A 13,062-nucleotide genomic window follows, 5' to 3' on the forward strand; every position below is an offset into this window, starting at 1 on the left:
AAATAAAATGCTTACAAAATTTGTAAGTATCCTGACACTGAGAGCAATGTTTTAAATACATATTTTGTCCTATTCAACCCTAAGTATTTAATCACAGTGTAAAATAGGTACTAGGTACTTATTACACAATTTGTTTTTTAAATCCTTTCCTCTTGGAAGAGAAGGATGCTTTCTATCATCCAGTGATTTAAGTACTACAGGGTAGCATCAGTCATTGACACTGGGTGAAGAGACTAAAAAACCCAGAAAGAATCCTCACTCTCAAATAACTTAAACACAAAAGGGAATAACTACACTAGCTGATGACTACATTTATTGTTGTCAAAGACCCCAGGAAGAACAGGGTTTTTTTTGCGGTACGCGGGCCTCTCACCGCTGTGGCCTCTCCCGCTGCGGAGCACAGGCTCCGGACGCGCCCACTCAGCGGCCATGGCTCAGGGGCCCAGCCGCTCCGCGGCATGTGGGATCCTCCCAGACCGGGGCACGAACCCGTGTCCCCTGCATCGGCAGGCGGACTCTCAACCACTGCGCCACCAGGGAAGCCCAAGAACAGGGTTTTTTAAACAAAAAGACAGCAATTATACTACTTGAAAGGTAATGTTTACTTTAAGACAAAAAGAGAGATTACCACCATATTAACTTAAGAACTGGAGAGAAAAAACAGTTCTGAGGGATGCTATTTGAAGTTCACTTCAATGCTTTACCATATAATACCTTTTAAGATTGTTTAGATTAAATAATAAAGGCATTCCTGCCAACTCTAATCCAATGTCTTCATATTTATTCTTTTTTAGAGGTGACCAAAAAAGGGAAAATAGTATTTGTATCATTAAAATCTTCTGATACAACAATTCAGAATGGTTTTACAACTGGATCTGGATTACAGTGTACATTAGATCCAATTGTAGATAAAATGTCTAGACAAAAAACAGAAGTCATAAATTGCTCTACTAGAAGTTTTGATAATTGATCACGCAACTTTATCATTTCATTTTTTTTTTTAAGTGGGAAGAGAATTCTAGGAAGAATACTTAATCAGTCAACTTTGCAGAATCATCCCTTTGGGAAGTGTCTGTTCTCCCTATGACTCATCATCCTCTAGCAATGCTTCTTTTATTTACAAGGGCTCCTAGTGAGAGAGTGTCAACATTAAAGACTAAGTCAGAAAGGAAATCCCATGGCCTATGTGTTGTCTGATATGCAAAACTTCAAAATGAGGTAAAAAACAGACTGAGAATGGAAAGAAAGAAGCAAAATAAAGCTAAAAAACTTGTTTTTATAAAAATAAGATTATTTTTTAAAACCTTACTAACAAACGAAAGGAGAAATCCATGTGGGAGGGAGGTCAATGTTTACCGAAAGATCACTGACTTTCAGGCAGTATTAAGTATTTTACATATTTACCTTCATAATAACCTTAAGAAAAAGTTGTTGTTACTGTCTACTTACAGGGGTAATACGAGAAATTTACTGAACTTCCACAAGATTCTGTCTATATGATAGAAATGACATGATAGCAATCAGATTCAAATTAGGTCTTTATGATTCCAAAGCTCATGCTAATTTTATTATATTTCACATATGGGAAAAGAGAAATAATGTCACAGAAACAGGTGAAGTCTTTTGTTGTATTCTACTCTAATCAATTCCCCTCACTCCAGTCCCAGCTGGAGTGTTTTTATACAACTTTATTACTATTATTTATACAACTAATTATTATAAAACAATTAGTTATGGGAATACTTTTTGCTTATTATCAATCTTATTGGTAGCATAAAAAAAGTAGGCCCACTTCTGTGCATTAATTTCTTAATGTGAAATTCTACAAAACACATAAACAAAAAAAGAAATTGTGTCTATTTGATGTATGTAATTTGTCTATGAATGGCTGAGAATCTGTGTGCAGTTTTAAAATGCTATTCTATAGACTCAGGTAATATAAAAATCTGCTTCAGCTCGGTGCTTTGTGACCGCCTGGAGGGGTGGGATGCGGAGGGTGGGAGGGAGGGAGATGCATGAGGGAGGGGATGTGGGAACAGATGTATATGTATGACTGATTCACTTTGTTATAAAGCAGAAACTAATAAAAAAAAAAAAAAAATCTGCTTATTCTACCAGAAAATGAAAAAATCACAATATTTATAAAAGTTGCTAAAAATTAGTAAGAGGACCAAAAAAGGTAAACATTTAGGGAATAAACCATTAATAGGCCATGTGTACTTTTTGTCAGTGAAAATTTATAATATGGATAGTCTCCTGAATTGGTAATTGTTTCTGAATTAACCATTATGGCCCAAGTTTGCTGATGTTTTCCATTCTAATAACGCAGATGTTAGTAGTATACATCTATACATACGTACATACACACATATTTCTATATGTATAAATGTATGTATTTAGATTTACTATGTAATTTTAAAAGTCAGAATGAGGAGTAGAGTTTTTAAACATGTTGCTTACTTGGCAACATGTTTGTAGCTAGGATCTGACTTCCTTCTGGAAGTGGTCCAGTTTTCTAGGAAAAGTAGGAATGACCATATGGAATAACCAAGATCAATTCACACTTCAGCTCACAACATCAATATGTGGGTTACATAGGTGAATTACTTTTCCTGTTAATGGGCTTTGGGTTTAATCTTAGGAATATATACTACATAAATGGCCAAAATTCTGAAATATGTTAAGCTAGTTAGCCCAGGAGAGCAGTCGAAGGCAAATTTGCTCCTTAAATTTAGTCAACTCAAGAAAATAAGAATTACATAACTGCAAATATCTTCTAACACTAGTAAACAAGTTACAATAAATTCAATGGGCTAAGTACTCTGTTACTGTAAATAACTTTTGTAAAAAATTTATATTCTTCTAGAAATAATATTCCTATTTTGTAGATCATGAAACTTGCAGAGGAGAAGAAGGGGTATGGCTTTTTCAACTCAATATCCTACACACTGCCTAGTCCAGGATCTTGTGTTTCCCTAACTGAAGTGACAGAACATTATGTTAAATTCCCTAAAGTACAATGGCAAGGAGAAAAGAACTTAGACCTTAGTGGGAAAGAAGAGAGGTGTCTTGTGCCTGGAAGGATTGAGATATGATATGATATGATATGATATGATATGATGGATGGATCATATATATATGACATCCATATCATATGATATGATATGGATCATATGGATCACTTCATGTAAAGTACAATTCCTATCACATAGTAGGAACTCAAAAATGATAGCTTATATTTTCTTCAACTCAATTTTTGTATAGTTTTGTTGTTATGGATGGTCTACAAATTCCTATGATTTTAACTTAGGTGATTAAGGTGTCTGAAGTATTGGGATGGACAAAAAGTTCAATCGGGTTTTTCTGTAACATCTTATGGAAAAATCCAAATGAACTTTTTGGCCAACCCAATAAATTAAAGCATAGCTGTTCTTTGATTATAGGACATTATTTAGTTCTCTAGTGTCCTCTCCTATAGTGTAAATAGCACACAGTTAAGTTCTTTCAGTATAGAAAACACCTGTTACGTACTTGCTGTAAGCATAAAATTCAAAGCACTATTTAATAAGTCTCTTCCAACAGAAAAGTTTATTATATGGATCACTTCATGTAAAATTATTAACTTTAATTACGGCCTTTAAAAACTTTTGTATGTGCTTTATTAGTGTATATACCTATACATGTTAAAAACTGCTACCAAGTATTCATGTACTGAGATTATATTATTTCTAAAGAGGACTAATATATAATTCCTGAAAGTAAAATAACAACTTTATGAAAACAAACAACAAAAGAATTACTAACTAGTTATTCCTAAGATTCTCTGGCTGAATTATAAAACCTATGGTTTGATTAATTCATTGTTTATTTCAAGAATTAGAATTAAAAAATTTTAAAGGGGGCTTCCCTGGTGGCGCAGTGGTTGAGAGTCCGCCTGCCGATGCAGGGGACACGGGTTCGTGCCCCGGTCTGGGAAGATCCCACATGCCGCGGAGCGGCTGGGCCCGTGAGCCATGGCCACTGAGCCTGTGCTCCGGAGCCTGTGCTCCGCAAGGGGAGAGGCCACAACAGTGAGAGGCCCGCCTACCGCAAAAAAAAAAAAAAAAAAAAAAAAATTTTAAAGGAACCTGAAATAATTACCTTAGCAAAATATTTTGATATAAACTAATCAACATGATGTTACATCCCAAGATGAGGACAAACAAATAGAATTTAGGATAGAACAAGAAAATAATTTGATTTCTTAAAATGAAGATTAAAGTTTATTGTTCACTTCTGTGAAAGACTCCCTATTTTAAATAAATTAAGACAATCCAAGGGTAAAACTGTAAATGAGTAAGTAGATTTTTAAAAATACTTGATTGGTATGTGAATTATATCTCAATAAAGCTGTTATTTAAGAAAAATATCTGCCATATCTCTTTTCAAAAATCCAAAATTCTAGTGTAACTGTTTTAGTTCTCCTTAATAATACCTATATTTTAGTTCCTTCCAACCTATACTGTAGGACTAAAGAAACAAACAAAAAGAATCCTTTCACAACTTTCATTTCTTCTTGATCAACTCCTTATTTTGCCAGAATTTGTTATCAATTCATGTAGATAACTTTTTTTAAATAAGTGATAATTATTAAAATTTATTTATTTATTTATTTATTTGGGTCTTCGTTGTGGCGCACTGGCTTCTCTAGTTGCAGTGAGTGGACTCTAGAGTGCGTGGGCTCAGTAGTTGTAGCACGTGGCCTTAGTTGTAGTATGTGTGATCTTAGTTCTCCCGCCAGGAATCGAACCCCGAGCCCCCTGCATTGGGAACGCAGAGTCTTAACCACTGGAGCACCAGGGAAGTGCCTGGATAACTTTTTTGTGTTAGGAAAACAGTCTCTTAGTTACTAAGAACCTACAATATTCTTCAGAAATTCTGTACTTCTAAAACTTTTATTCATTTACATATTGAACCTCAAACTCCTAAGAAACTTTCTAGTGGGACAAAACCAGATGTCTTTTAAAAATGGGGAAGAGTACAGATTTCAGACTGTTGATTTTCAACTACACCTCCCAGATTGTTACACTTTGCCCTATGGAGAGGGGAGGAGTTGTGAGGAAGTAAACCTCTTTCCCCCATTCCCAACCCTGGGTCTTACCAGATAAAAGATGTTATTAATGAGAGCATGTAAAATTGTGAATAGTGTAGAGGCAGAAAAAAGGTTTAAGAGACATTCTTTTTACCCAGTATTCTGGTTTGTGGATTAGCAGCATCATGTTTACTTATTCCTTCAGTAATACATAACGGGAAAAAAACCTAGATTGGCGAATCTGAGAAACACATTTTTAATAATTAAATAATTTAAAATGTACATGAACACCTATATGCCCAGCCTCTAAATTTTAAAATTTAAATTGATTTAGAATTTGTGAAACACAAACCTTTATGGCAGAACTAGAAGTCTGTTCCCACCAGGCCCTCATACCTGACAGCAGCCAATCCGGCTCCTTCAAAACTCTGAAGAATTAACTACATCAAGAGTCATCATTTTTATGCATTTCATATTTAAACAGCAAATGCTACAGATTAAAAAAAAATCAAAGAAGTCTAAATTAATGTATCTTTTCCTAAACATCTAGTCTTTTGGCCAGGAAACACTGAGTAACTGATAATTTACTCCAAATCTCTCTTTGACATCTATGTCACTAAGGACATTAATATGCCAAATAAAAAAAGCAACTCTAATTATACATACTAACTGATATCCTTACTATAACTATTCTGCAATTTAAACTCTCTTACCTATAATGTTACATGACAAAGACTCTATTCTACCAATAAGACATTAGAATTCTAGAATAAGACTATGTTGGTTAAAAGTAAACATGTGTAAAAAAAATTACAAATGACTTGGTTTTAGATCGTAGAAACTTTGTGTGTGTGAATATATGCAAATTATCAAGGTCACCTCTTTACTCTCTTCACAATCTTTACAATGTCAATAACTTCTTGATCTAATAAGAATTCATTACTTCAGAATACTTCCTTTGGTTAATTCTTATTTTCATGATTTTTCAACTCAAAGCCTTCATTCTAATTTATCTGGAGAGGATTATGGAGGGAGGGAGGGAAGGAGGGACCTTCAACATTCCATTAGTGACTCAAATTCAAAAACTTTCAATATTTATATATAAAAACTTCTAAAATTGAGTTTGGTATTATTTCAAAGGAAGTGTCGTTCTTTTTCCAAACCTAGCTAACATTTTTTCAGCTTTTAAAAGGAACTGGATCTACTGTCAACAGATGTTAAAAAGCACAGAAGAAACAGACTTTTAGTTCTATACAGATTCAACATGTCTTTAAACAAATCTCAAAAGATACAAAAGAAATCAGTTAGTCAATTTCTACCTGTGGATTTAAAGTGAAATATTTCATTAAAATTAAAAAATGTATATTTTATTATCTGATACTATTTTAAAACTAGATTAAATATTTAAATTCCAGACAAAATATTCAGTGCATATAAAGTGAAACCAGGTCATCTTAACAATTCAATTACTAAAATGTTCACAATTAAATCCACAGAATCTGTTAGAAAATGTCTGGCAACACATGAACAGTGAGCAGGGCTGGTAAGTTTCTTGGCCATGTTTAAAGTTTTCCTGCCCTCAGCCAGGAAGGCTGCATATTGCACTATACGGCTCAGGGGAAAGATTGGTACACAAGGTTAATTGGACTTAGGTTAACACAAATAAGAAAAGTACCCAAAGTTCTATTATAGTACCAATATCCTCATTTAAATCACAACCTTCTGCTTCACTGTTCTTTTTGAAACAAAAGGAATTTACTGAAAACAATGTTTTGATGGATTTTAAGTACCATTTTAAAAGATGAGAGGTATCATATTAGGCAAGAAACCTCTAATTAGTAGGACAGATGAAACTTCAGAGTATATATATAATTTTCTAACTTTTTTAAAACACCAAACACACTTAGCAGTCTATAAACCCAACTAAAAAAAGAATTACAGTTGGGCAATCTAATATTACTGAAAGCATTCTTTATTAATTTATCACTAATCAAGACATTTTTCAATTAGCTTATCTGTCAATCTTTTAATTCAATCAAAATTTGAACCAATTTTATATAATTATAAAGTGTATGATTTGAGAGCTGATTAAAAATAAACTTGATAAATTTCAAACATTACTTTCCATACTTTTTCACTGATATAAGAAAATGTCTTTATATAAATATTACATTCAAATCTTCCATTTACTTTCAACTGAATTTAAAATAAGTATAAAGTCACATATGTTTTTAAATGTAGGGAAAAGGTTATAGTAACATGCTACAAACAGAAAAGACACTTGAGTATTTGAGTCCTTTTTTCAGATTATACAAAATAAAACATATTCCCCTTTGAGCAAATTTTTAAAAATAATTGTTTTATAGAGACTCAAATGTAATTTTCTATCCATAGCTTGGTATTTAATAACCTTTTTATGTGCAGTGAACAAAAGAACTTTAAACTCGTTCCCATAGTTGAAGATAAGGTCCATTCTGGGAGATGGCACTAATAGATGTGCCAACGTGAAATTTTAAGAAGTAACAGTTGTATCAAGAATATTGTATTGAAAGTTTTTAATGTTAAAAGTATGTAGTTTAAAACCTCCTAAAACAAACCCTCAAATCACACTCTTTGATATGAATTTTGCCAGCACTGTTCATGTTGACCAGATACTACTTTTTTTTTTTAAAGTAAAATGAAATGCATACCAGCAGCAACTACAGCTGGAGGAGGCGAGCCTGCCTCACCACCACTTGTCTGACTCATTGATGCTACAGATGGTTCTCTAGATGGAGGTAACTGTAACTCCTTTGGGAGAAGATCATAGACAGATTCTGTTGGGGGAAAGGGAAAAAACTTTTTTTAAAAAGAGTATAAGTCAATAACCTAATTATGAGCACAAAATTAATGTCTTTTCACTCATAAGAAGAACTATATTATTCATACACACACACTAAACTTCATATAACTACTGTTGTAAAAATTATTAGCAAATATTTTTCTTTTATTATATACTTTTATTGAACTGAATAATGAATTTTCCATTCATTCTAACCCATTTTCTTCTTGGCTTTATCCCTCATGCTTACGATGATCTACAGAACAAGTTATTAAAATTTTAAAACTGTATAAAACTAGACAGAAGAGATGTCAAATAACCCAAGATGCTCCAATATCTTCCTTTGGAAAAAAAAAAAAAAAGAGGGTAACTTATCATCCCTTACATATGAGATGGCATGTACTAGTGTATATCAGCTTTAAATTGGCTCCTCCAATTAGACCAATAGTCTACTGCTCTTTTACTCAGCACCTTTATCAAATATTTTAATTTACTATCATAATGCATTTTTCCCTCCTAAAGAAGAGAAAAAGAGGAATGTTATGGCTCAAGGAACTACTTCTTACTCTGAGGTATCTACAACTCTAGAAAGGCACAAGTATAGGATACTCTTAAATCACTAAGCACAAGTGCCTATATTAGATTATGATTACTTTACTATCCCAGATTAAAGAGTACTGTATCTTTTTAATATATTTTATAATATTCTAATTGTCCATAAAATCAAATTTACATCTACTATATAAAAATTATTTTATAGTTATTATTACATGGTTTTTGGACAGAAATAATTATCAAGATATCCACTAAAGGGGCTTCCCTGGTGGCGCAGTGGTTGAGAGTCCGCCTGCCGATGCAGGGGACACGGGTTCGTGCCCCGGTCTGGGGGGATCCCACATGCCGCGGAGCGGCTGGGCCCGTGAGCCATGGCCGCTGAGCCTGCGCGTCCGGAGCCTGTGCTCCGCAATGGGAGAGGCCACAACAGTGAGAGGCCCGCGTACCGCAAAAAAAAAAAAAAAAAAAAAAAAAAAAGATATCCACTAAAGGTAGTAGAATCAATGTTGGAAGAAACTTCAAAAGACCAGTTAGAATCATATGTCTATTTTCTAAAGAATTGAGGCACAGAGTTTAAGGGACTTGTCTAGTATTCTAAGAAAAGCAACATTCCAACAATTAAAGAAGATTATTAACTATTTGTACTAAGTGATTAAAAAAATAAAGGTAGCACTGTAAGACATTTTATCCTTGGTAGCAAACAATACTGTCAGTTAACTGATTACTGAATTCATAAATACTTTGATCCTCCCAGTTAAAATATGTATCCTGAGTTTCATGTGGATAGGAATAAGAAAGAATATCATAAAGGAAAGCTAAAATTAGAAGTTGTATTATTAAATGATCTTCACTCACAGTAAAGAATCCACTTAAAAATTTTTCTTTCGAAAAACTATTACCTAACACTTGAAATTTTCATCTTCAAAGCATTTAGCAAATGTTACATCTGTCTGAATATAATATGCCCTGACTAAAATTTTTCAGCTTGTTAAAATGTTGGTAAAAAACATAAGTAGATTACTTCCATCTTTCAAATAATATAGGGGGGATAGTACGGAGAAACTAATTAAAACAGAAATGTCACATCATCAAATACAGATTTTAATACAATTATTTTTCTCAAACCATGTTGCAAATGAGACCATTATACATAGAAGAAAAGCATATTCAAGACCTTTTTTGGTGGGGGCTGCAGGAAAATAAACAAAAAGGAAATATGAAAATAAAAATTAGCTTAGATAAAAAGAGAAAGGATCTACCAAAATGCATTTATGTCAAGGGAAAAAAAAACTTAACCTAGTAAAAGCCCCATCGCTAACCACATTTCACTTTCCCAAAGAAGGACACAGAGTCTAAATTAGAGGTATAAAAGCAATGTCAATAAAAATACATTGGAAAGTAACTAAATATAGAACTTGTTATATCTCAATCTTCCCTATAACCTACCCCCAAACCAAAGTAATAAGCAAGTCAAGTGGAAGGTGTAGGAAGCATGGATTCATTCCTTCACCAAAGGTATTTTCTGATTAACTGACTCAAGTGTTTGGAAATTAGAGAAGTCAGAAGTTTCTTCCTATCTATCCAAGGAAAACAGCAGGTAATACAGTCCTTACCATCACAGGCTCTGACTTCAGACAGAACTGTGTTGGCTCTGCTACTTTAAACAACTTCTCTAAGACTTAAATCCTCACTGAAACTCTTCTTTTACCCCATTATCTCAGAGATTCCCTCCAAGATATTAACTGTACACCATGACCACATATGTTGGTCTTACTCTCAAGCCCGCTTCCCATAAAACATAAAAAGATTAAAGGGATATAAATTATGCTGTTAGTACTATTGTCCTTTAGTCCTAAATTCAATCCAAATTAAACACTTATACAGTCTCCACTAGCCAATGAGAGAACTCCTGAACAAGAGCATAGGTCCTTTAAATCCATGAAAACAACAAATAGTCCTCCCTCATGTTAAGCTGCCATATCTGTTTTTCTTGCATTATCTTTTAAATCAGTTAAATAGATAAGGAGGAATGAAATTCTAGATTTATAAACAAAGAATATGAAGAAAGAGAATGAGAAATCTATAATGGAAAGGCAGTTTCCTGAGAAAAGACTTCCTTAGAAAACTATAACCTCTACTACATTTTTTTTTAAAACCTACTAGATTTTAAAAGAATCTACTAGATTTTTTTTTAAGAGACAGAATGGATACAAGGTTTCTTTTTGCAGTGGTAAAAATTCCAAAATTAGAATAAGGTAATGGCTACAGAACTCTATAAATATAAATAACTAAACACCACTGAATCTGTACACTTTATTTATTATTTTTTTTTTATTTCCTTACCTAGAGGAACTTACAGTTTAGCAAAAAGGAATATTCTGTTCAACCCTCAGTGCTCAACTTTGTTCGTATAATTCCATTTATATGAAATGTCTAGAACAGACAAATTTATAGAGACAGAAAGTAGGTTAGTGGTACCCTAGGGCTGGGTGAATAGAAGAAAGGTGGGTGACAGCTAAAAAATAAGGGCTTTCTTTTGGGAGTAGTGAAAATATTACAAAATTGATTGTGGTGATGGTTTCACAATGCTGTGAAGAGAATAAAAACCTTTCAACTGTATACTTTAAATGGGCAAGTTGTATTACATGTGAATAAGATGGTTAACAAAAAACCTACATAACCCAACATTTGTTATCTCATATTTTCTGTGGACCAGGAGTCTAGGCATGGCTTGACTGGGCACTTTGCTTAGGATCTCACAAAGCTGCAATGAAGGTGTTGGACAGGGCTGTAACCATATCGCTCAGTGCTCAAATTTATCTATTTTTAAAAATTTATTGTATTTTTTATTTATTTTTTTATACAGCAGGTTCTCATTAGTTATCCATTTTATACATGTCATATCGACATACATATATGTTAATCCCAATATCCCAATTCATCACACCACCACCCCTCACCCCCGCCATTTTCCCCCCTTGTTATCCATACGTTTGTTCTCTACATCTGCGTCTCAATTTCTGCCCAGCAAACCGGTTCATCTGTACCATTTTTCTAGGTTCCACATATATGTGTTAATATACGATATTTGTTTTTCTCTTTCTGACTTACTTCACTCTGTATGACAGTCTCCAAATCCATCCATATCTCTAAAACTGACCCAATTTCACTGCTTTATAAGGCTGAGTAATATTCCATTGTATATATGTACTACATCTTCTTTATCCATTCGTCTGTCGATGGGCATTTAGGTTGCTTCCATGTCCTGGCTATTGTAAAGAGTGCTGCAATGAACATTGGGGTGCACGTGTCTTTTTGAATTATGGTTTGCTCTGAGTATATGCCCAGTAGTGGGATTGCTGGGTCATATGGTAGTTCTATTTTTAGTTTCTTAAGGAACCTCCATACTGTTCCTCCATAGCGGCTGTATCAATTCACGTTCCCACCAACAGTACAAGAGGGTTCCCTTTTCTCCACACCCTCTCCAGCATTTGTTGTTTGTAGATTTTCTGATGATGCCCATTCTAACTGGTGTGAGGTGATACCTCATTGTAGTTTTGATTTGCATTTGTCTAATAATTAGTGATGTTGAGCAGCTTTCACGTGCTTCTTGGCCATCTGTATGTCTTCTTTGGAGAAATGTCTATTTAGGTCTTCTGCCCATTTTTGGATTCGATTTTTTGTTTTTTTAATATTGAGCTGCATGAGCTGTTTATATATTTTGGAGATTAATCCGTTGTCCATTGATTCGTTTGCAAATATTTTCTCCCATTCTGAGGGTTGTCTTTTCGTCTTGTTTATAGTTTCCTTTACTGCACAAAAGCTTTTAAGTTTCATTAGGTCCCATTTGTTTTTGTTTTATTTCCATTACTCTAGGAGGTGGATCAAAAAAGATCGTGCTGTGATTTATGTCAAAGAGTGTTCTTCCTATGTTTTCCTCTAAGAGTTTTATAGTGTCCAGTCTTACATTTAGATCTCTAATCCATTTTGAGTTTATTTTTGTGTATGCTGTTAGGGAGTGTTCTAATTTCATTCTTTTACATGTAGCTGTCCAGTTTTCCCAGCACCACTTATTGAAGACACTGTCTTTTCTCCATTGTATATCCTTGCCTCCTTTGTCATAGATTAGCTCACCATAGGTGTGTGGGTTTATCTCTGGGCTTTCTATCCTGTTTCACTGATCTATATTTCTGTTTTTGTGCCAGTACCATATTGTCTTCATTACTGTAGCTTTGTAGTATAGTCAGTCTGAAGTCAGGCAATCTGATTCCTCCAGCTCCATTTTTTTCCCTCAAGACTGCTTTGGCTATTCGGGGTCTTTTGTGTCTCCATACAAATCTTAAGATTTCTTGTTCTAGTTCCGTAAAAAATGCCATTGGTAATTTGATAGGGGTTGCATTGAATCCATAGATTGCTTTGGGTAGTACAGTCATTTTCACAATATTGATTCTTCCAATCCAAGGACATGGTATATCTCTCCATCTGTTGGTAACATCTTTAATTTCTTTCATCAGTGTCTTATAGTTTTCTGCATACAGGTCTTTTGTCTCCCTAGGTAGGTTTATTCATAGGTATTTTATTCTTTTTGTTGCAGTGGTAAATGGGAGTCTTTCCT

At 33.9% G+C, this 13,062-nt stretch overlaps 1 protein-coding gene across 3 annotated transcripts in view; it reads right to left on the reverse strand.

The window, feature by feature from the left end:
- The window catches only part of NFAT5 (nuclear factor of activated T cells 5), a gene marked incomplete at both ends in the record, with an annotated part of 126,530 nt that overhangs the window by 44,168 nt on the left and 69,300 nt on the right, over positions 1-13,062 (reverse strand). For all 3 annotated transcript variants that reach the window (XM_079723165.1, XM_079723164.1, XM_079723163.1), the window contains one exon: positions 7,762-7,887. In XM_079723165.1, the coding sequence (XP_079579291.1) occupies positions 7,762-7,887 (126 nt within the window). The remainder of the gene's footprint in view (positions 1-7,761; positions 7,888-13,062) is intronic.

The sequence above is a fragment of the Hyperoodon ampullatus genome, assembly GCF_949752795.1.
Source record: "Hyperoodon ampullatus genome assembly, chromosome: 18".
NCBI lineage: Eukaryota > Metazoa > Chordata > Mammalia > Artiodactyla > Ziphiidae > Hyperoodon > Hyperoodon ampullatus.